Raw genomic sequence first — 21,926 nt, 5'->3', positions numbered from 1 at the left:
TAACTTTACATAATTATATAACATTTGCATTGATGGAACAAAAGCAATAGTGGATAAAACTGCTAGTATCATAGCAAGAATCAAGCCAATGACACCAAATGTACTAGCAATCTTTGTACTCTTTACTGCCACACATTTGCAGTTTAAAAAAATACAGTTTCACTTAAAAAGGCCCTTGATGAAGCAATAACAATTATTCATTTTTTTAAATCTTAACTATTGAATACACGTCTTTTTTAATGCCCTGTTTGATGAAATGGGAAGTACACATTAAATATTTTTGCTGCCTACCAAAGTCCAATTGGTGGTTCAAGGAGAAACATTTGTGTAATTGTTTGAGTTGCAAGTTGAACTTGCTGCTCTTTTCGCACTGAATACCATTTTTACCTGAAAGAACAACTAACAGATAAAGTAAGATTATTCCTATTTTCTCAAAAATGAATGAAGTAAGCTTGTCACTTCAAGGAAGATAATTGAGAACAGGTGTTGCCAATCTAAGCTTGCAAGGGAAAATTTAAAAGTTTAGAAAATATGTATCTGTTGCCAGGAGCTTAGTAGTATCCCAATATTTAAAACTTTTCTGATGAGCTTGGTGGTGATATTTATGACTGTGATTTTAGATACTATATAATAAAATATACCAGTATTTAGAATATTTGCATAACTCACTGAACCAATATTTCCCAAATGACCAATATGTGACCAAATCATGCCTGAATAAAAGATCCACTTAAGGTGCAAGATTGATTTATGGATTTTAATGTAACAACATTTAAAAAGTTCACTAATAGCCAATTAATTAAGATTAATCATTGCTAATAACCTTTAAGAAACTACCACTTGTTGAGTGTTGGCATAATATCGAAAAATAATATCCCAGTCATTTGAAAAAGTTATCAAAATATTCCTCCCTTTTCCAATTGCACATCTTTCTGAGGCCATATTTTCTTCATACACACTTAAACTGGAAGAACCTATCAAAAAAGACTGAATGCAGAAACAAATATGAGAATTCAGCCATCTTCTATTGAGTCAAACATTAAAAAGATTTGCAAAAACATATGAAATAATTCTATTTTTTGAAATAATTTTTGTTTTGGAAAATACAATCATTTTTTCATAAAATATATTATTTGTGTTAACCTGGAGTGGGTTTATTATTATTTTAAATGAATGAGATTTTTAAAAGTTATCAGTTTAAATTCAAATATGACAAATAATGATAGGTATAACTTAACAAAAACAAATGTTTTTGGGGATCATTCATAATTTTAAGAGTATAAAGAAGGCCTGAGATGAAAAAATTTGATTGCTGATTTGAAGCAAGAGAAATGGGAATGAGCATTTATTAATTGCCTTCCTTGTGGCAGGCACTGTAATATCTAATTATTCCCCTCAAAACAACCTTGTAAAGTAAGTGCTATCATTTTCATTTTGAAGCTGAAGAAACTGTGGCAAGTAAGTTAATGGCTTGCCCGGGGTCACACAGCTAGCAAATGTCTGAGGCTAGCCTGAACTCAGGTCTTCTTAACTCCAGCACTCTATCACCTACCTGCCTCAAATGTCAGTGCAATGCTTTACAACAGAAGTATAGAATTTCTGAAGGGGAGGTTTGGAGGATTAACCTATAGAAAGAGATGAGACTTGATAACCACAGATAAAATTTGATGGATAACTTAAAAAAGCATAGGGGCAGCTAGGTAGCCTGGAGTTGGGGAGGATCTAGGTTCAAATCTGACCTCAGGCACTTCCTTGCTGTGTGACCCTGAGCAAGGTACTTCACCTCATTTGCCCAGCCTTCTGGCTTCCAGTTGATACTAAGAAAGGAAGGGTTAAAAAAAAAAAAAAGCACGTTTGATATTGTGATAGGAAAAAAGTAGTCCTAGAAGGAAAGAAGGGAGAAGGATTATTTTCATTATATTATATATTATAGGGTATTTCTGTAGAGCAATATGATAATTTGTAAATTCTGAACAGTAAGATGACCAATTGTGATGCTGGTGAAATTCTCTACCTCTGGTATTTCTTAATTCGGGTACTGTTTTGGCTCCACCTAGCGTCGATTAGTATTATCACCAAATGATAAACAGGTTACACTGAAAGCCAGTTTGGTAGGTCATTAGACTTGGGATGAGATCTGCTTTATACAGCCTCAGAAATTTACTAGCTGTGTGGTCACTTACTTGACTTCTCAGGGCATCAGCTTCCTTGTAAATATAAAGGGGAAAATAATATTTGTATTATCTGGTGTTGTGCGGATGTGAAATATGTCATGTGTAAATGATTATTATTGTCTTTCATTAAACATACTAAATAGCATTTTATCCCTTTATGTCCCAGACACTTAAAATTTGAATTTGAGAAACACAGAATTTGGTAATCATGAAATAACATAATATTTGAAGAATCAGAATCGAAGGGAACCTAAATAACAATTTATGGTTCTAAGTAGGTTATGGTTAACAATAATGGTTCTAAGTAGGCTGTAACATGTTAGCAATAATGGTTGCTATATGCCTGATAGCATACATGCATGCATGTACAGACCACAAACACACATACAAAATATCACACATCTTCAGAGAGCTATACAGATAGATATAGATATATTTAGATATAGATGTCTAAATATATAGATAGCAATATATAGATAAATAGGTATAGATATAGATAAAATATAGATAAACTAGGAAATGGAAGTTGACTTGTCTTGAAGCAAGAGTAAGGAATAACACAGAGGTATTTAAGCCACTTGTGTTAATATCAACAAAATAACAAAAGAATAAAGAGAGCTTCCAGCACTGTGCTTAAATCCTCAAAGGAAGGATGAGCAAGAATTTTGTGAAGAGAAGGCATTGATGAGTTATGATCGAGATCAGAGATCTGTAGGGATTTTTAAAAGAGATTTTTAAAGTTTGGTTAATAAGTTCCAAGGAAATGAGTGGGCTTTATACTGTGTTTTCTGTGTTAGGTCAAGCACCTTAAGGGCACTTTCATTTTATTCAGGCATAAAAACAGTATTGTTTAGTTAAAGTACTTTTGAAAAAACTTGTATTTTTTAATATAGGTCATGATTTTGTAAAATGGCAGAAGTTTTAGATTTTTTCCACATCAGAAGTTTATTTAAAAAAAAAAGGTAATATAAATGTATTTTCCTAGCATCTTCTGATCTATTTTACCACCTAGGTCTTTTAACTTGCATCGTGGTGCTACAAAATCAAATAGACAGAGAATCTTTTACAAAATGATAACATTTTTGTAGCTTTTCATATTTAGTATTATAGATCCTTATAAGAAAACTACAGCTGCAAATACATTTTGTTGAATCCATTGTCCTTTGTGACTATAACAACTTTCATTATTCTGTCTTTACATCTTTTTATTTGTAATAATAGACAAATGAAAATCCCGAGTATATTGTTTCTACAGGCAAAAAATGGTGAGGCAGGAAGGATAAAGGTGGAATAACAGATAACATATATTTGAGCAATTTTGGGAACAGGCAACAAATTTTACTTGCACAGTTTAACTTATCCTACAAGAATCAATCAGTCAACAAATATTTATTAAATGTCTGCTATGTATCAGCAGAGTGTTGGGTTTGAGGAATACAAATACAATGCAGGAAACAATTTTTGTCAAGATTATATTCTATAAAAGGGAGACAATAAGGATATATGTATACATACATATACAGAATAAATACAAAGAAAATGTAAATAAACACAAAATACATGGTAGTTAGAAGAGAACACAATAAGATGAGGAGATGAGGAAAGGTTTCATGCAGAAGGTGATGGTTGAGTTGTCTTGAAAAGAAAGCTTCCATGGGAAATAAATAAGAAGGGAATCAATTCCAGGCGTTGGAGATAGCCAATACCATAATGGCACAGAGATGGGAGAGGGAGCACTCTGTGTGACAAACAGAGAGCAGTTTGGCTAGATCCCAGAGAGCAGGAATAGAAATAATGTTCAGTGAGCCTGAAAAGATAAGTTTGGAACAGGTCATAGAGGGCTTTAGAAACTAAACAAAGGAGTTTAAATTTGATTGTCTGAGTAATAAGAAGCTTTGAAGTTGATTGACTAATGCAAGGGTTAGATGAGCACTTAAGAAAAATCACTTTGGAAGCAGTGTTTGGGACAGCTTAGAGTGGGGACAGGCTTGAGGAAGGGACATTGGTTAGGAGTCATTGTAATCATGTAGGCAACAGATGATTAGGGTGCGAACTAAGGTGATAGCTATGAGAGTAGAGAGAAATGGTTGCATGTGAAAGATGACAAATGAGAGAAATGGCAGGTTTTTCCAGTTGCTTAGATGGCAGAGTATGTAGAGGATAATAATGCTCATGTTATAAGCAAGGAGAATGGAAGAATAGTGGTGCTTTAGACAGAAATAGTGGAGTTTGGAGGAAGGATTGGGTTTTTCTGGAGGGGATGATAATGAGTTGTTTTTGATACCCTGAGTTTGAGATGACTCCGCAACTCTAGTTGGAAATATCCAATAGGGAATTAATAATGGGAAATGGAAGCCCAGAGGAGACACTGAGCCTAGTATATAAATCTGGGATTCAACAGATATAAAGATGCTAATTAAACTCATGGGAAGTGATAGGAGAGAGCATTATGGAGACAAAAGAATAGGGAGCTTAAGAAAGAGGCTTTCTTTCCTTATATGTTTCCTTTCCCTAAGTTGAGTACAAAGAAATGACAGTAGGAATAGGGCAGGCACTTGTCACCTCACAGTCTATGCCTAGAGATGCATAGCCACATACCCATAATCCAATTCTGTCTTTCCAAATTAAAAGATAGTACTTAAATCTTACTTTGAGTTATTCTGATTAATAATAAACAAATTCCTAAACTTAATTGTGTAGTTATATCAGTGCTGCTTAGAATCTTGGTGATTTCCACATGGGTAATATTTTTTGTTGTTGTTTATAGCCATCTGCTTGTGGTTTTTGTATAATAACATCTTTAGATATACGGGAAAATGAACAATGGGATAAAAATGATAAAAGTTTGACTGCAGTTTGTAGTACAATTGACTATTACCTTAAATCAGGCCTGTGTATAAATATTTTTGATTGTTCAGTTGTGTCAACCATGTGTATATTTTTCACATGAATCGGATGTTGTAAATCTTCATTTAAAGGATTTGTCATGAACATCACAGCAGTTTCATCTGAACAAACATTTTTAAATCCAACAAATGTGGAATCTAAAACAAATACAAAAAACAAATCATCCATCACACTTGTTTAAAAGTAATAATAAAAAACCCTTTTATGACATTCTAATTTCACGTATTTTATGTACCAATCCTACCCTGTACAAGACAATTTTTTGTTTATTTGGGGAGGACATTATTCTGTTGTTGGCCCTGTTATTCATAGTTCCTAATGTATTGCATTTATTTAGAAATATGGACTCAAAAAGAAACAGCAGCACAGGCACAAACAATACTCAGTTATATTCATTTTGCAAGTTCTATCTTTTTATTTCAAAAATAGGGGTCCAACTGGACAATGAATTTTATTAAGATACCTCTGTTCTTATACTGTCTTTTACAGTTCAGTGTTCTGAATTTTAAAAGGAATGTAGCTCCTTAATGAAATGTGGCTTTACTTCACAAAGGCATTTTTATGCCAATATGCTTTCTTTAATATTTTGGAACACATTTGTCATAGGATTTAGGGCTGGAGGGAATATTGGAGATCACCTGGTCTAACCCCTTCATTTTGCAGATAAAGAACTTCATTAAAATCAATATGAAATGTTTCATTCAAACTCCATGTAATATTTTAAATTGGTTTCCTGCCATCAAAGAAAAACTGAAATTCTGACACAGTAGCCAATCAATGGGCATAAAATGAGGGGGAAAAATGTAGTTAAAGGTACTTGAGGCCACATTTTTCTCAAGAGCTATCGTCTTTGTAGAGATAACTTCCTGAAATGAAATCCTAAAGAAATTTACTATAGAAAATTATATTGAAGTGAGCAAAATCTTTCATTGTATGCCTAATGGGTTGGAGATAAAAACTAGCTTAATCTACACTTGTCTGTATGAGCTGCTATTATGATCATAACCATTTTCATTTGCCTTCTCAAAAGTCAAAGTAACAGTTACTTCTTCATTTTCCTTGGTAATATACTAGGGAATCATTTTTGAAATGTACCCTTCTGATCTTTGACTTATTTTTTCTTATCTTGATGATTCATATGAATATTAATTTTAAGTATTTTTTTCTTTCAGATGTAACTTTGTAACATTTTTATACTTCAGTTTCTGTTTTCATTTTCAAATTCATCAGACAATTGCTAATTATAATTTTTAAACTTACCAGACACTTCTAACAGTCCACTAATAGCATTGTAACTCATGAGCCCTGCATGGGGTTTCCTTGGTGCCATGTTGTGTGCAGAGGCAAAGGTAGGCCAGCAAATTCCACTTCTACCCCCTTGTTCCAAAGGAAAAAAAATCATGAAGTTTAGCTGAATTTTTTTTGCACAGGCAAATCTCAACTTTGCAAAATACACTACCTGAGGGAGGTCTAGTGCTCCGATGGGCAGCAGTAAGTTCAATATTAGGATCATCATTGGTGAGGACATCAGAACAGTTAAATTGGGGGCTGCTTCCTACAACTAATAAATTCTAGAAAATAGTCATTTATTATATATATGATAATAATAAATATTCCTTGGACTAATAATAATAATAGTGTTACTGAATTTACCTGAAGTAAATCATAATAAAAAAGTTTAAAGCACTAGAAGTCAAAATAACCACTCCAAAAATATTTATTATTCTTTGATACATACACACACACACACACACACACACACACACACACACACACACAGAGTATCCTAGTTATTTTTTGCTAGCAGTACTTTGTGAGAGAGTTTGCATTTCTTACCTTAATTTGTACTGTTTTGCTGGAAATTTTGTGAGATGTTGCAGCTGGCATATATATAATGGGAAGAATTCCCATCCCATTGTCAACCAGGGTCACATTAGAGACTTGCACACTCTCTGTGGTCTGCAAAACATTTTTTTGTATCAAAGTCCTAAGAACACCAAATAACAACAATCATAAGATCAAAAGGAATAATCACATTTACCTGAAAATAGATGCCATAATCCCAGCATTTCCAAATTGTAAACCACTGGATGTGAGAACACCCGGGGAAGCCATCTTGGTTCATATAAACACCATATAAACCTCCATGAGCTTCATTGTTATGCCACTTTTCTGCTGAATTAGCTTGATCTAGAAAGAAATTACATAATTGTATTATGAAATGAGCAAAACATACTGCCTGTATTTATTAAGCTCCTAATTTTTAGTTTTAGGAAACTTTAAAAATTAACATATCTAAGACTTAATTTTTATGTGATGACCAAAAAGTATTATATCTGTAATTTGCAGAAGTAATATGACTGACCTTTAGCTCATATTATTAAAGATGATATATTAGTATCTCATTTTATATGTTGCTATCTATTTAAAAGAAAATTTCCCCAAACTTACGAATTATCTAGAGAAATAATGTTTGAAATTATCAGTATACCCCCATAGAAAGAAATATATAAAAAAGAATAGTGCAGCTTTGGAATTAATATTATTTTTTTACTTGACTTTTTCAAGAATCTCTGGAATTTAGGCCTAGTGAACATTTATTTATTTATTTATTTATTTATTTATTTTCCAGGTGAAGAGCAGATTCACTGTATGTCCAAGAAGACTGGTTTATTGTATTTTTTAAGCTAGGGCAGTGATTGTGTGACATGTTTGGAAAACAAATTTTAATGAAAGTCCTCCTAAAAATACCCAGTTTCCTTTGGGATTCCATATTGTCTTGGAGCATGTTCAATGCTATAAAAGGAAGAACTGATGTCACCTGCTGAATTAAGTGGACATTGTTTTTCTTTCATTCAAATAGCAGACATTCTAAGCTATAGATATGTTATAAATCAGTAACTTACCTGTACATGGTTCACCAGCAATATGGTAACCAACTCTTTCAAATCCTGCAACAACATTATCCTGTAAGATTGTATTGGTAGCCATATTTATCTAGTACAAAAATAAAGAAAATATTTTGGGTTAGGTGACCACATGACAGAAATTATGCAATATATGAATTCCTCTGTAATAAAACTTATGATATGCATCATAAAACTTATCATCTTTCTCCCTTGTAAAAAGTTAAAACAAGTAAAATCAATTATTTATACAATTTGAGCTTAAGTTATGCTATTAAATTATACTGGAATCCTGACTTAATACTCTTCTTGAAATCCCAAGGACTGTCTCATATGTTGAAATGACCTTATAAAAGACTTTTGATATCTTAGTAACTAAACTCCTTTTAATAGATATCATGATTAACCCGCCTTATGTCCAATTCTACCAGTGTAATATTCCTGAGAATTTATTTTACACATTTGGACTTCTATTTTGTGATCCATTTGACTTATTTATTAAAGAAGAATATAGATATAATTATAATAGATTATCGTCTTAGTGGAAATATTAGAAATTAATCAAATTAAATAGGTAAGAATAAAAAAGTAGTTCGTGTTCCTGTTGAACATAATTACCAAAACAGATACTTTCATAAGCCAAGTAAAAGAAGAGGATAAAATAAGGACACATAACCTTTGTCATTTTTCTGACTTGGAGAAATGATCAACAAAATGAAGACTATGCTAAGACCTAGGCATATTAAAGATCACGTTATTTCAAAAACAAAACTTTCAAGAATACCAACTAAACACAAATAAGTACAATAAAATTATAATCAATTGGCTAAAGATCTGGAGTCAGCATTTAGATATTTCCTTTTACTAAAGGTCTCAGATGAGTAACTGGGACTAGAAGAGGACGTTTTTACTTTCCAGACTCTTATAACAACATAGGTTTGAAATGACATAAGGATTGGATCTGTTTTCATTGGTTAAAGGGAACTTCCAGGTGAGGAAATTCTCTCTTAACTAGGTAGCTCTGCTTCTATACTCTTTGCAATTTCTAGTCTTAGAAAACTGCCTAGAGGATTGAAAGATTAAGTAGTTTGTTCAGGGTTATATATATATATATATATATATATATATATATATATATATGTATATATGTATATATGTATATATATGTATATATGCATCAGAAGCAAATTTTAAATCAAGATCTTCCTGACTCTGAGAACATCTTTATCTGCTGTGTAATGCTGCTTTTTATAACATATCACATTTAATATGAATACTATACTAATAACTGAGCAAATAGAAAACATTTGCTTTCTTTAGCCAATGAAACTATCTTTTCCATTTACTTTCTTAATGATAGATAATGTGACTTCACTGATCAGGAAACTCTCAGAAAAGAAAATTCTCTCTATCATTGTAGGCCACAATTTTCTCTGCAACTTATAGACTTAGAGAATTGTCTACAACATAAAGAGATTAAGTGATATGCTCAGGGTGACACAGCCAGTACATGTTAGAGGCAGGAATTGTACTCAGGTTGTCCTAGCTTAAAAGCTACCTCTATCCATTATCTCTGTTTCTTTGTCTCTCTCTGTCTGTCTATCTATTTCTCACACTGTACCTATAATGGTAGAATAGGTAAGTGAAATATAAAGGGAAGAAAATTGGCAGCATCCCTCCCCCAAATCCTATTCTTCTCTTCTTCATGCTCCTAGTTCCATCCCAATTCTAGCTAAAGAATTTTGAGAACACATTTCACAAACTTCAAAGCATCCGAGAGGTCAAATAAAATATTAGTAACTTTACATGTAAAATCTTATAATGTTTATATCAAGAAGGAATTTTAGAGATTTTAGGGACACTTATTTTGCAGCTGAGGAAAATATGAAAGAGATATAGAAAGATTTAGGACTTCACCAATTTAACACCAGATCTCAGACCTGAATCCAAATATTTAGAATTTGAAAGAAATGGAAAAAGTTAGAGAGGAAAGTATAAAATGAGAAAAAAAAATCATATGAACTGATATTAAAAAAAGGAAACTCAGAACTTATAGTGCTATCATCATCATTATAATTTTTTGTCATTCGCATTTATTTAAAGATCTACAGTTCATAGTCAATTTTCAATGAAATTCCAAATTCCAATTTTTTGGTCTAAGTACTCCACTCATAGGCACACAGTTCACAAGTTTCAGACAAAGGCTTTGAATCTAAATCTCTTCTGATTCCAAGTTCAGTACTCAATTTACAATGCCATAATCTCTATGTCTGTAAGAGAAAGATAACTTCATTTGACCTATCATAGCACCACATCAAGTATCATCTGGGCAGGATAATTTTTCCTGAGGATATTGAACTGGCTGCCTTGTGTGATAAATATTCTGTCACTGATGATATTCAACAGATAGATGGTATTTTGTGGAGCTTTGAAATAGATAACCTGTAAAGTCCCTTCTAATTTCATAAAATTATAAATTCCTTCTCAGTACCTCAATTGCTGCATGCCACAGAGTTGAACTTAGTTCTTTTCTATTTTGGTATGTTCCTGGCCACATGGTTGAAGTAACCAAATTCCCTCGTACTCGGTTGCGATTTCCCCATATCTTTAAGCCTGTAAATTAAAAGCAAACAAAAAAAGTAGAGAGATAAAGTTGTCAGTAAAGTTATTTTGCCATTTTGGGAATTTTGGGTACTTTATAGTTAATTGTCTCAGAGAGAAACTTATAGCAGTAATTTAACTTGACTAAGGAGAGAGGGAACAAATAATGACTAGTAAATAAAGAATACTTCTCTTCCTTGTGGAAAGAATGCCAACTGTTATGTAAGCTGGGATGGGTTTTAAGTAGGCAAGGAAATTGTTGGGCTTCCCTGCCTCCTGAAGCATAAAAAGGCGAGGTCACAGAAGGGTGCTGGTATCAGCAATGCCTACCACCATGCATATCATGGTATTCCTAACCTACTATGGCTGGTTGCCAATGTGATTGCAAAAGTGGAAGAGATTAACCATTTTATCTAAGTTACTATTTTTTAAATCTTAGGAATTATGTCCTTTTAATTTTTTATTATGAATAAAGTTGTTTGATTTCATTTTTATAAGCCACAGATGCTTTATTGAATTCTGAGATTTGAATGGAATCACTGAAGTGATCTGAGGCAGGCTGGGCACAGAATATGTATCATTTTTTTAAAAAGTAAAATCTGGTTATTATTTGTATTTATGATACATTTTTTTCTTCATAAAGATATTTTACCAATTACATGAAATAATTTCTACATTAGTTTTCTGAATTTATATGACCCAAGTTGTCTCCCTTCCTCCTTTTCCTTTCCCTTCTTGGAGATGGTAAACAATTTGATCTGGGTTATATGTGTATTATATGATACATTATTAAAACGCTGTATTTAATCTATGAACATTGATGTTAAACCATCATTTGTGATAGTAATAGTTTCTTCCCTGTTCTGTGAATTTAAGGAAACATGATGCCTAAAGATATCAGATTCAGACCAAAATATTTCTTTTACCTTCCCCCACTGTTAAGTGAATGATGTTATCCTCAATGTCTAATCCACCAGTACCAAATACACCAATTGCTGGAGAAAAACCATTGTGAAAAGCACAACCACGGATATAAGACGAGCCATATTCTTGATCCTATTAAAAAAAACCATTGGAACTCAGTTTATATGTTTAGAAAAAAAAGAAATATATTTCAAGATAAAAACCACATTTACAGTAAATATTTTCAAAAGGAACCTCTTGGGGAAAAAAAAGCAAAAATTTTGAAGAGATCTTCTAATAGTCCTTTTGCCTGTATCCTGAATATATATTCTAAATATATACACACATCCCTATGTATAAACACATGTATAAGCATATATATATTTATATATATGTATACATAGTTCACATGTATCTGCAGAATCTGTTTAGCTTAGGCGTTTAGAGCTACAACGCAGCTCAAGATTTTCTAGTCCAACATTATTATTTTCTATATGAGAAAAGAAAGACCCCAAGAGATAAAATGTTTGTCCATTATTATATAATTTGTGAGTGACAGAGCCAGGACTAAAACCCAATTCTCTTCACTCAAAATTCTTTCTTTTTCCCATTTAAAGCAAATTATACCAAAAAATAGGCTTCTGATTGTTTTTTTAAAAAAGTAATGGAAAATCTATTATGCGATTTAAGAACTTATTAAAATATTATTCTAAAAAGATGGTTATTTAAATTAATTGGAACCAATTACAAATGTTTATATATTAGGCATATATAAAAAAAAGTACAAACCTGTCCAAGGTTAAGAAAAGCCAGAGAATATCTTGGGTCCATATTATCTCTGTAGCCTTCCTGACCACTGTGATAAAATTCAACATTACTGATTCTTGCATTTCCTAAGGGAAACACATATTGAATTAAATGATTTTCCTGTAAAGTAGATACACTAAAGTAGTATAAAAAGACTGAATAAAATTATTTAAAGGTTCTATGGAAACCTGAATTGGCCTATTTTTACTTTGCTTCTTTGTGCCCAAGCAAGTCATAAGATGTTATTTAAATTGAAATGCTAATTTAGATAGTTTGGATTTTTTTTATATTATAGATCACTGTATACTATGTAGTTTATCAGAAATGGTAGGAACATAGCAAAAGGCAGCTTCCCAGTGTCTGGAGCATATTAGGCACTTAATAAATGATTATTGACTAACCATCCAATTTTCCAGAAGTCAGCTAAGAAAAAGGGAAGGAGAAAGAGAATATTGTAGAGCAGTGATGGGCAAACTATGGCCTGTGGACCAGATGTGACCCCCTGAAATGTTCTATCCTGCCATGCAACATTATTCCTAATCTGATGAATACAATAAGTAGGATACAATACAATGAAACTTTGAAAGAGTTGCCTTAGAAACAGACTGACAGATGAGCATTTCCTTTCCTTTGACCCCCTCTTTAAAAAGTTTGCCCATCACTGCTGTAGAGGATTGAATAAAATAAGGATTGGGATGACACCTGGAATTGGCCAAAAGAGGTCATAGTAAACCTTGGTGAAGGAGGTTATAATAGAAAGATGAAATCAAAAGCTAGCTTTTAGAGGATCCAGGAAGACCTAAAAGCAAAAAAAGAGAGGCAATGAAAAGAACCAGCATTGCCACTTGAAAGAGGAAGCTATCCTGGTAAAGATAAAGTTTTTTTGTCATCTTTCTCCAAGAAGATTTGTCTCCAAAAGTTAGAGAAATGGACATATGTAAGAAATTTCCAAATGAATAGTCAAGGGGGAAAGAATGCATTTAGAGAAAAGGTAAGTGGTAGGGTTCTGGAATAGTTCATTCTTTCTCCTTTCTCAGTTTGCTTATCTATCTATCTATCTATCTATCTATCTATCTATCTATCTATCTATCTATCTACATGTCTGCCTATCAATCATCTATCTCATAGACTTTCAGAGTATGGAGAAAAGACAGAAAAAAGGGCAGCTCCTTGAGAAATTCCACATTAAAGTATTGTAATTTTATCTATTATTCTAAGCTATTAAAGGCTTTTTAGATTTTAATTCTGAACCCAAACATATTATATTTCTCTCAGCTTACTATCATCTGAAATGATAAACCATTCGCTGAAAATGTTGTATAGAATGTGGCCAAGGATGAAGTAACATTCTATTGGAGACATTTCCAGTTTTATAACTTGGTTCTAGTTGCATTATCATTTTCCTATCTGCCTGATTATATTGCTATTTAGTTATATATTTCTAGAAAGACAAGTATGACACAAAAGTAAACAGTAATGGATTTGGAAGCAGAGGACCTGGGTTCAAATTCTAGCTCTTCTATTTACTACCTGTGTAATCTAAAGTATTCATTTAACCTTTTTTGGACCTAAGTTTCCTCATTAGTAGAATGAAAGGGTTCAGCTAGATAACTCAGAGGTCCTACCATCTTTAAATTTAGGATTCTATTATCTCCATCTTGTCCAGAATACTTGTGAGAAACTTTGTCAAATGACTTCCTTAAATCTAAGTGTTAACATTCTCTATAGTATAGCAGGACTTATACTTGAATAATACCTGCTAATTTATCATAATCTTTGCTTTCCTTTAGAGTTGATAATGGGTATAGCAGAGGAGGGAGCTACAAACTTGGTAGGATTGGGTCTTGCATCAGCTTCTTAGCCCCTCTTCTTTCTTTTCCCTCAGAGCTGATCTTTTTAGTGCATGTTTATTTTTTAACTCAGAGCTTACTGATCAACTTTTTTTTTGTGTGTGTACTGAATGAGAAGAGGAGATAGCCTTTTTCTGGAGAATCTAAAGTCTCACTTCTTGTACTTTAATAATCACATGTGGAAAAAGATGAAAACAAAACCCCACCACAATTCTGACCAAATAGTATTTTTTTTTAAACCCTTACCTTCCATCTTAGAGTCAATATCATGTATTGGCTCCAAGGCAGAAGAGTAGTAAGGGTAGGCAATGGGGGTCAAATTCCCCCACAAGGCCCAAAACTCTGAAAGTATGATATCCGAGAACAGATGTTGGACTTAAAATTGGAAAAGTTTCAGTTTCATCTTTCCAACAACTGTGGAAGGTTGATGCTATTACTATTCAGATTTTATGGTTGAAGAAACTGAACAGACATAGGTGAAGTGACTTGTCCAGGGTCAGACATCTAGTTACAAGTTTGTGAGGCTGGAATTGAACTCAGGTCTATTATCTGATCCACTCTACCACTTAGCTGCCTCTGAACTGATGCTTGATTTGGAATTAGAAAGACAGGTTCAAATATTGGCCCAACTGTATTACCATGAGTATATCATTTAGCCTGTATGAGCCTCAATTTTCTTATCTGTAAAAAGGGGGTAATTATACAAATAGCTGCTATGTCACAATTTTATTGTAAGGATGAACTGAAATCATTTATGTAAAAGTGCTTTGCAAACCTTAGGGTATTATATAAACAGCATCTATTATTATAATTGTTATAAAAACAGTAATAATTAGCATTTATATAATGTTTTAAGAAAGGCAAGGAGGAATGGGAAGCTCTCAAATATGGAATCGGGCCAATATAATCACAAAATATCTTGGATAAGTTGAAAGAGCAGCTAAACAAATCAACATAACTCATGAACTCAGTTTTTTAAAAGGGCAGCTGGGTGCCAGGTCTGAAGTCAGGAAGACTCATCTTTCTGAGTTCAAATCTGGCCTTGTTGTAAGGAAGATTAGTAATTAATTAAGTGTTAAGGTGGGACCTAGCAGGAAGGACTGGAGGCTGGAGCATTCCAAGATGGAATGAAGGAGCAGGAAGGAGGTGCTTGTACCCTGAGAGAGACTCCATTAGGGGTTGGCAAAAACTGTGGCTAGCCCTGGGAGATCTCAGCCTGCATCCTGATTTCCCTGGGATCCTGTGTGGTGGTGACATCTAGCAAGGGGACAAGAACCTACTGAGCTGCACCCAAGTGGAGGAGAAGTTTGGGATCTGGTGTACAGCATCCCAAGCACTGGCTTGAGCCAAGGTATCCAATTAGAGAGAGTGTACTTGAGATGGAGACTAATGTCCAGTGAGGCTGGAAAGACAAGTTGGGGGTAAGATTATGAAGAGGCTTAAAAACAAAACAGAAAAGTTTCTGTGTAGAAGGGGACTGGCCAATGCGGGAGTCTCGTCCTTGAGAGCATGTGCATTGCCTACAATCCTCACAGGTAAAGCCAGAGCCTTCCATTGAGCATACCTCAAAGCAGGCTCATGACACTTCCACCTGCAGAATCACACCATGTATAATCTGAAGGACTGGGTTTTCATTTTCTGTTTTGTTTTTAAGCCTCTTCATAATCTTACCCCCAATCTGTCTTTCCAGCCTCACTGGACATTAGTCTCCATCTTGCACTCTGCCATCTTGTCAAACTGGCCTTCTTTCTGTTCCTCATCCATGATGCTCCCTATTTCTCCTCTGTGCTCTGCACTGTCTATCCTGAATGCCTGAAAAGTACTTCATCCTCACCTCTGCCTAAGAATCCCTCTCTTCCTTTAAGACACAACACAATCATCACTTTTCTGAAAGAATAAAACCTTTTCACATACCCCTACATCAACTTATAGGGACTTCTCTTGTACATTACCTTGTATTTAACTCCTTGGTTTATACTTGTGTTTGTTAACTTATATTTATGTTATATATATATATATATATGTATATATGCATATATATGCACACATTTTCTATCTCAACTAAAATATAAGCTCATTGTGAGTAGGGGTGATTTCCTTCTTTACATTTATATCCCCAAGGTCCAGCACCATATCTGGCACATAGTTCATACTAAATAAATATCTGTTAAATAATTCTGTCAATTAAAAAAACAATCCTTCCTCCCCACCATATTTAGAAAGTAAACAAACTTCCATTAAATAAACAGAATACCTATGTAAGTCACCATGTTTTTAGTGAATGAGCTGACCAGTACTCGTGCACCAAAAGATTCTTTAAACAGATCTGGATAATCTTCGCCAATTATTTTAATATTCCTGCTCAATATTCCAACATCAGCAGCCAATGTGTAGTTCTGGCCTGTGCTTTGTATGTGATATTTTTCAGCTGAAACAAAAATTTAGCTAGTCAATTATCAATACTAAAAACAGCTATTTTGTGAGCTAATTTTCTTTCTAAAATAATCTAGTGAAGACCTTTCTATTTGCAAAATGTCAGCATAAATGTATAGTAAATTAAACCTTAACCGTGCTGATTTACGTATTCAAATGTGGGCATGATGCCTATTGAAATTCACATTTTTTGTTTACAGATTAAAACATAACTAAAAATATTTCTTCAAAATTATTCTAGTACTATGAATATAATCAACAATTTCAGTCATTACTTATTAGTTCTTGAAGTTAGTTTGTAATCACCTCAAATTATTCACTATAACATGGTTATATTGTAAGTTAAAAAGCTTACGATGATTTTGATAGATGAGAAAATAAAATACGGTGGTTAAATGATTTACCAAAGTGACAAATTTTTTCATCTTGCCTAAGGTCAATGCCTTAGTTTGCCTCATGTACTTTATTATGTTCAGCCATTTTTTCAGTCGTGTCCAACTCTTTGTGATCTCATTTGGGGTTTTCTTGGCAAAGATACTGGGGTAGTTTGCCATTTCCTTCTTTAGTTCATTTTACAGATGAGGAAACTGAGAGAAACAGAGTCCAGTGACTTGCCCAGAGCTACACAACCAGTAAGTAGCCAGATTTGAAATAAGAAAGCTTCCTGACTTCAGGTCTTGTATTCTACCCACTGTGCAACCTACTTTATCCCGTGGATCTGATAGTATTGTATTGTATATTAACCAGTCATGGAATTACAGAATTTGAGATTTGGAAATGATCTTGCCAGCCACATAATTGAAAGAATTACATTGATAATTAAATAAGCCTGTTTTTTTTAACTTCTCCAACTTTGTGGAGCTGATTAGATTATATTAAATCCAGAAAGAAGTGTCATTAAATCCTAGAATTTTATAGCTTGAAGCAAAAATAGGGATCATCTAGTCCAACTTGTCAAGTTTACAATCATATGAGTTCAAGGTTAATGTGCTAGGAAGTGGCAGACCCAGAACTTGGAATCATGATTCCAAATTTGATGTTCAATGCTCTTTCCACATAAAATTTACCCAATTTTTTTCTATCTACTGAAAATCCAATTTAAGTTCTCATATTTAGGGCAAGTAATAAGACATGGTTGAGTTTATTTAAATTTAATTGTTTGCCAGCAGACCTCAATTTTGGAGATTGGTTATATTTTATTTGGTAATGATGGGAATGCTATTTATAGTTGTTTTGTATTTACTTCATTCTTGGGCAGGGGTGGGAATGGAGAAAGGAAAATTAGATATTCAATGGCTCAGGAGGAATGTAAGCATAATAGCCACAAATCTTCCATAAAATCAATAAACTTCCTGAATGGCTAAGAGTTAGTCCAATTTTTTCAGATCAGCCTATCCCAAACTGAAGGGAGGCTGTGGGATAGGAGCCATTATTCTCTTTGGGACTATGAAAAAAATGATAAACTGGTACAGAGCCTCCTAGAAAGGATTATTGACCAAACTTTAACATAAAGAATTTATAGGTAGCAATTAAATTAGAAGGTTTATCTATTAACTAGTGTGTTACTGGGTAGATTTACATGCTCTTTAATTATCTTACCATGGTGTAACATTTATCAATTTATATAGTATTTTTTTTCCCTTTGAGGAGTAAGGACTCAATACATGGACATTTAGTAAGTACTTAATAAATGTTTCTTAACTGATAAAATTTTGGAAAGGCTATGCTTATGATTTCTACTAAGTGATAGGTAGGGTTAAGAAGAGAACAGTGAGGGGGAAGCTGGATGGCTCAGTGGATTGAGAGCCAGGCCTAGAGACAGGAGGTCCTAGGTTCGAATCTAGCCTCAGACACTTCCTAGCTGTGTGACCCTGGGCAAGTCACTTAACCCCCGTTGCCTAGCCCTGTAACAAATAAAGTTAATATAGAAGGATATATATATATAAAAGATATTAGGGTTTTAAAAAAGTATTTAAAAAAAAGAGGGAACAGTGAAATAGTTACCAGATTAGGGCATCTAGGCACATTGGTTATGACAGAAGATAGAAAGATAGATGATAAATGGATGGGCCATTTATTAGGTGGGGATGCATGTAAAGCTTCCCCCACCCTCAAGAAACTTACATTCTAAAGGGGAAAGACAACATGTAGGAGAATACTGGTTAAGGCTTGGGAGTATATTACAGGATGAAGGGTGCATGGCAGGGAGATGGCAGGAAATGGCATGAAGGCCTGATTTCTAGCTAGCCTTAGGTAAAAAGTCCACCTATTAGAACAAGGAGGACCCTGGAGAGGAGTCTACTTCCATTGTGGTAGAGATAGTTGAAAAGTGGAGAAGGAAGGAAAAGATAATTAAGTCTAAATTCAAGTATCCAAGTTGGTTGTAGGACCAGGAAAAGTGAGAAAGCACTGAATTGAGAGTTTAGTAATTGGATTAGTCAGGTGAAAATTAGAACATTCTAGATCACCTTTAAGGAGGAGTAGGAATCTTTGATGAATTGATTTGTTCTACAGAACTTGAAGCCTAGATTAGAACCTTTATAGTTTATGGAAAGGGAACTTATTCTAGAATTTGAGGACCTAGGTATAAATTCAACTTCTGATATTTACTTCTTGTGTGACTTTGGCAAGTCACATCACTTCCTTAGCTTCAGTTTTCTCATCCATAAAATAAGAAAGTTGGACTAGATGATCTCTGATGTTTTTTCTATCTCTGTATCTATGATATTTTGATCTTTTTTTTTTTTTTTTGGTTAAGAAACTTATATTCTTGGAAGATTTGCCTCAGTTCCATCATCAAAAATGGTACAAGACACTTCTATATGAAACCATTTCTAATTAAAATGCAGATGATAAAATCTGTTGAATTTTTTTTGGCCTTGAAATTACCATCTTGAGAGATAAAAAGTCAGGCTAAGAACAGTTTGTACATAAAAATCAGGATCTATGTTTTTAAAAATGAAAGAAATACTTCAATGTACTTGAATAGAATTAATACTTAAGGTAATTCCTTTGTCCCTATTCCTTAAGTTTAATTTCAGGTGATTTAAACTATCTAAACATTAAAACAGTACTTTATTTGATTAAGAAGATCTGAATTCAAATCTTAACTCAAATATTTGCTACTGTGTGACCCCAGAGAAGTGATCTTACATCTTTGGGCCTCACTTTCATTATTTATAACATCAGGAACTTGGATTGGATAATGTTTAATATCTCTTTTAACTCTAGATCTTATTCTATAAAATTTCCACCCATCTTCCCCTTCATCTTATAAATTTAAATATTTAATAATATTCTAGTTAATTACAGTTTCTTGTTATGAAACAACTTCTTACCAATGTGAGTATAAGAAAGAGAATCATTTAGGATTAAACTTCTTCGATCAGCCAAGACTTGTGTTATCCTTCTGGTTTCTGTCTGTCTGGGATCATAGCTTGTAGTTGTTATCACAATATCATCTCCAACCTTACAAAAATTCAAGGCAAAATATTCAAGTATCAGTTTTAAGCAGTAGGTTTAGATTTTGTAACAAATACATTTAATATGCACAATGAGTTATAATTTCATAAGTATGAGAAACTATTGCATTTCAATTATTATTGCAGTGATTAGTACAGTTTAGCAACAGAAAAAAAAAGAAAATTCAGTTCTCTAAGTGCAACAAGGTCTGATTTGTGTTACTAGTTCTTTTAAATCATCTTTGACTTTCCCCTAATCTCATCTAATCATTTTGATCACAGCACTATAACACTGTGTAACAAACAGACAAAAACAAATTGCCAATATTTATATTGTATTTATATTAAAAACTAGTCAGGATATGTTCTGGTGAGGACTTAGCAACACCTTCCTAAATGATAAGAACTATTGATTAATACATCTTGTTGAAAGTTATTATACCTAAGGGGAAATTAGAAGTGGTAAGAACCATAATCTGAGGTCTCAAAGGATCTTGAAGGTGATCTAATGCATCCCTTTTCTGGGTAGGATTTTTCAGAAGTGTGCTAAAGCTAGTTCTAACACACTTGGGGAAGTCTCTTGTTAAAATTTCAGTTTGAGCATTTACGCTTCAGAGATCAGCAAACTATAAATCAGGGTTTGATTTATTGATTATCTAGACTGGAGAAAGCAATGAAGAAAATGTTTTTGGAAAGTCAACATTTGCGACTACATCGCTGATCACAGCTAAAATGCTACAAAGAGGATATATTGTAAAGAGATTCTTTAAAATTTTTTCCTGTTTTCTCATTTTTAGTTACAGAAAAATATACAAGTAATAATAATTAAGTATTATAGACTAATTATAAAAGTAAAATTGTTATAAAATAATAATAACCAATTTCATTGTACTGTAACCTGCTAATAGTGGCCTTCATTGGTAACTCGACCTCATCATGAGACTCTGAGACAGTTATTTCTTCTATTAAACCAGAATAAGAGTGAACTCAATGGATTGTCTCAGGTGTTAAGTTAACAAGCACGATACAGATGAATATTTAATTTAAGGATTTTTTTTTCTCATTATATTTAACTTAAACCTCATGTGACATGAGCATTAAAATTTGTTTACTTCAGTCTATTTTTTCCTCTAAAATTCTGGAATGTTAAATAACAAAATGGGCGAATATAAATAAGCAAGCTAGAAACAAAATGCATTTGAATATTTAGCTTTTTCTATTTAAGTTGAATATATAAACTATTCATAGGAAAATATTTATAACTTGACAATTCAATAAACAAGTCTTTGTTCATCCTAGAAAATCTGCATGCCTTCATTTAAGACAAAATGAACAACAGATGACTTTGACAGACATCATTCCATTCTCTAAGGTTTCTTGGGAGCCAAACAAGAGAGCAGTTCTATGATTATCAGGATGATTTAGCATAATAATTGTATATACAAATAAATGCCTTTTTTTTCTTTAAATGTTTAAAGTATTGCCTGTGGAAGGAAAAGGCAAGCTTTGCAAATGTGTTTCTTTGTTTCTATGACCAAGTATTATCTCTACCTCCCAATTGACAGCATCTATCAGTGATATGACTTTGGAACCTGCAAGGGCTGTTTCCGAGAGCTTCATTTTATATACTGTACGTGTAATTCCATGAAGATCCAGCTCACCAAATATTCCTGGGAGAAGGAAAAATATGTAGAGTAAAAGATTATGTAATCCCATTGAAACTTTTAGAATGGAAAGACAGCTTGCTACTTATAGGCTACATAAGAGGACAAGCCCATTATCTATAGACTACCTCCCCATTTACACACCTATCAGTGCCTGGCACATAGTGTACACTTAATAAATAAATACTTATTGACTTTTTCTGATCCCAGAATATCCTGG

The 21,926-nt window shown here is 33.2% G+C and overlaps 1 protein-coding gene across 1 annotated transcript in view; it reads right to left on the bottom strand.

The window, feature by feature from the left end:
- PKHD1L1 (PKHD1 like 1) overlaps nucleotides 1-21,926 on the bottom strand; it is a 210,869-nt gene that overhangs the window by 32,975 nt on the left and 155,968 nt on the right. The window contains exons 57-68 of the mRNA XM_044658261.1: nucleotides 21,594-21,712; nucleotides 19,920-20,049; nucleotides 16,403-16,576; nucleotides 12,281-12,384; nucleotides 11,515-11,644; nucleotides 10,479-10,600; nucleotides 7,988-8,078; nucleotides 7,123-7,271; nucleotides 6,918-7,040; nucleotides 6,541-6,652; nucleotides 6,342-6,458; nucleotides 5,053-5,218 (exon numbers count right to left, since the gene is read on the bottom strand). Of these exons, the coding sequence (XP_044514196.1) occupies nucleotides 5,053-5,218; nucleotides 6,342-6,458; nucleotides 6,541-6,652; nucleotides 6,918-7,040; nucleotides 7,123-7,271; nucleotides 7,988-8,078; nucleotides 10,479-10,600; nucleotides 11,515-11,644; nucleotides 12,281-12,384; nucleotides 16,403-16,576; nucleotides 19,920-20,049; nucleotides 21,594-21,712 (1,537 nt within the window). The remainder of the gene's footprint in view (nucleotides 1-5,052; nucleotides 5,219-6,341; nucleotides 6,459-6,540; nucleotides 6,653-6,917; nucleotides 7,041-7,122; nucleotides 7,272-7,987; nucleotides 8,079-10,478; nucleotides 10,601-11,514; nucleotides 11,645-12,280; nucleotides 12,385-16,402; nucleotides 16,577-19,919; nucleotides 20,050-21,593; nucleotides 21,713-21,926) is intronic.

Source organism: Gracilinanus agilis, chromosome 1 (genome assembly GCF_016433145.1).
Source record: "Gracilinanus agilis isolate LMUSP501 chromosome 1, AgileGrace, whole genome shotgun sequence".
NCBI lineage: Eukaryota > Metazoa > Chordata > Mammalia > Didelphimorphia > Didelphidae > Gracilinanus > Gracilinanus agilis.
The sequence above is the reverse complement of the archived record's forward strand: the minus strand, read 5'-3'. Positions and strand labels throughout refer to the sequence as shown.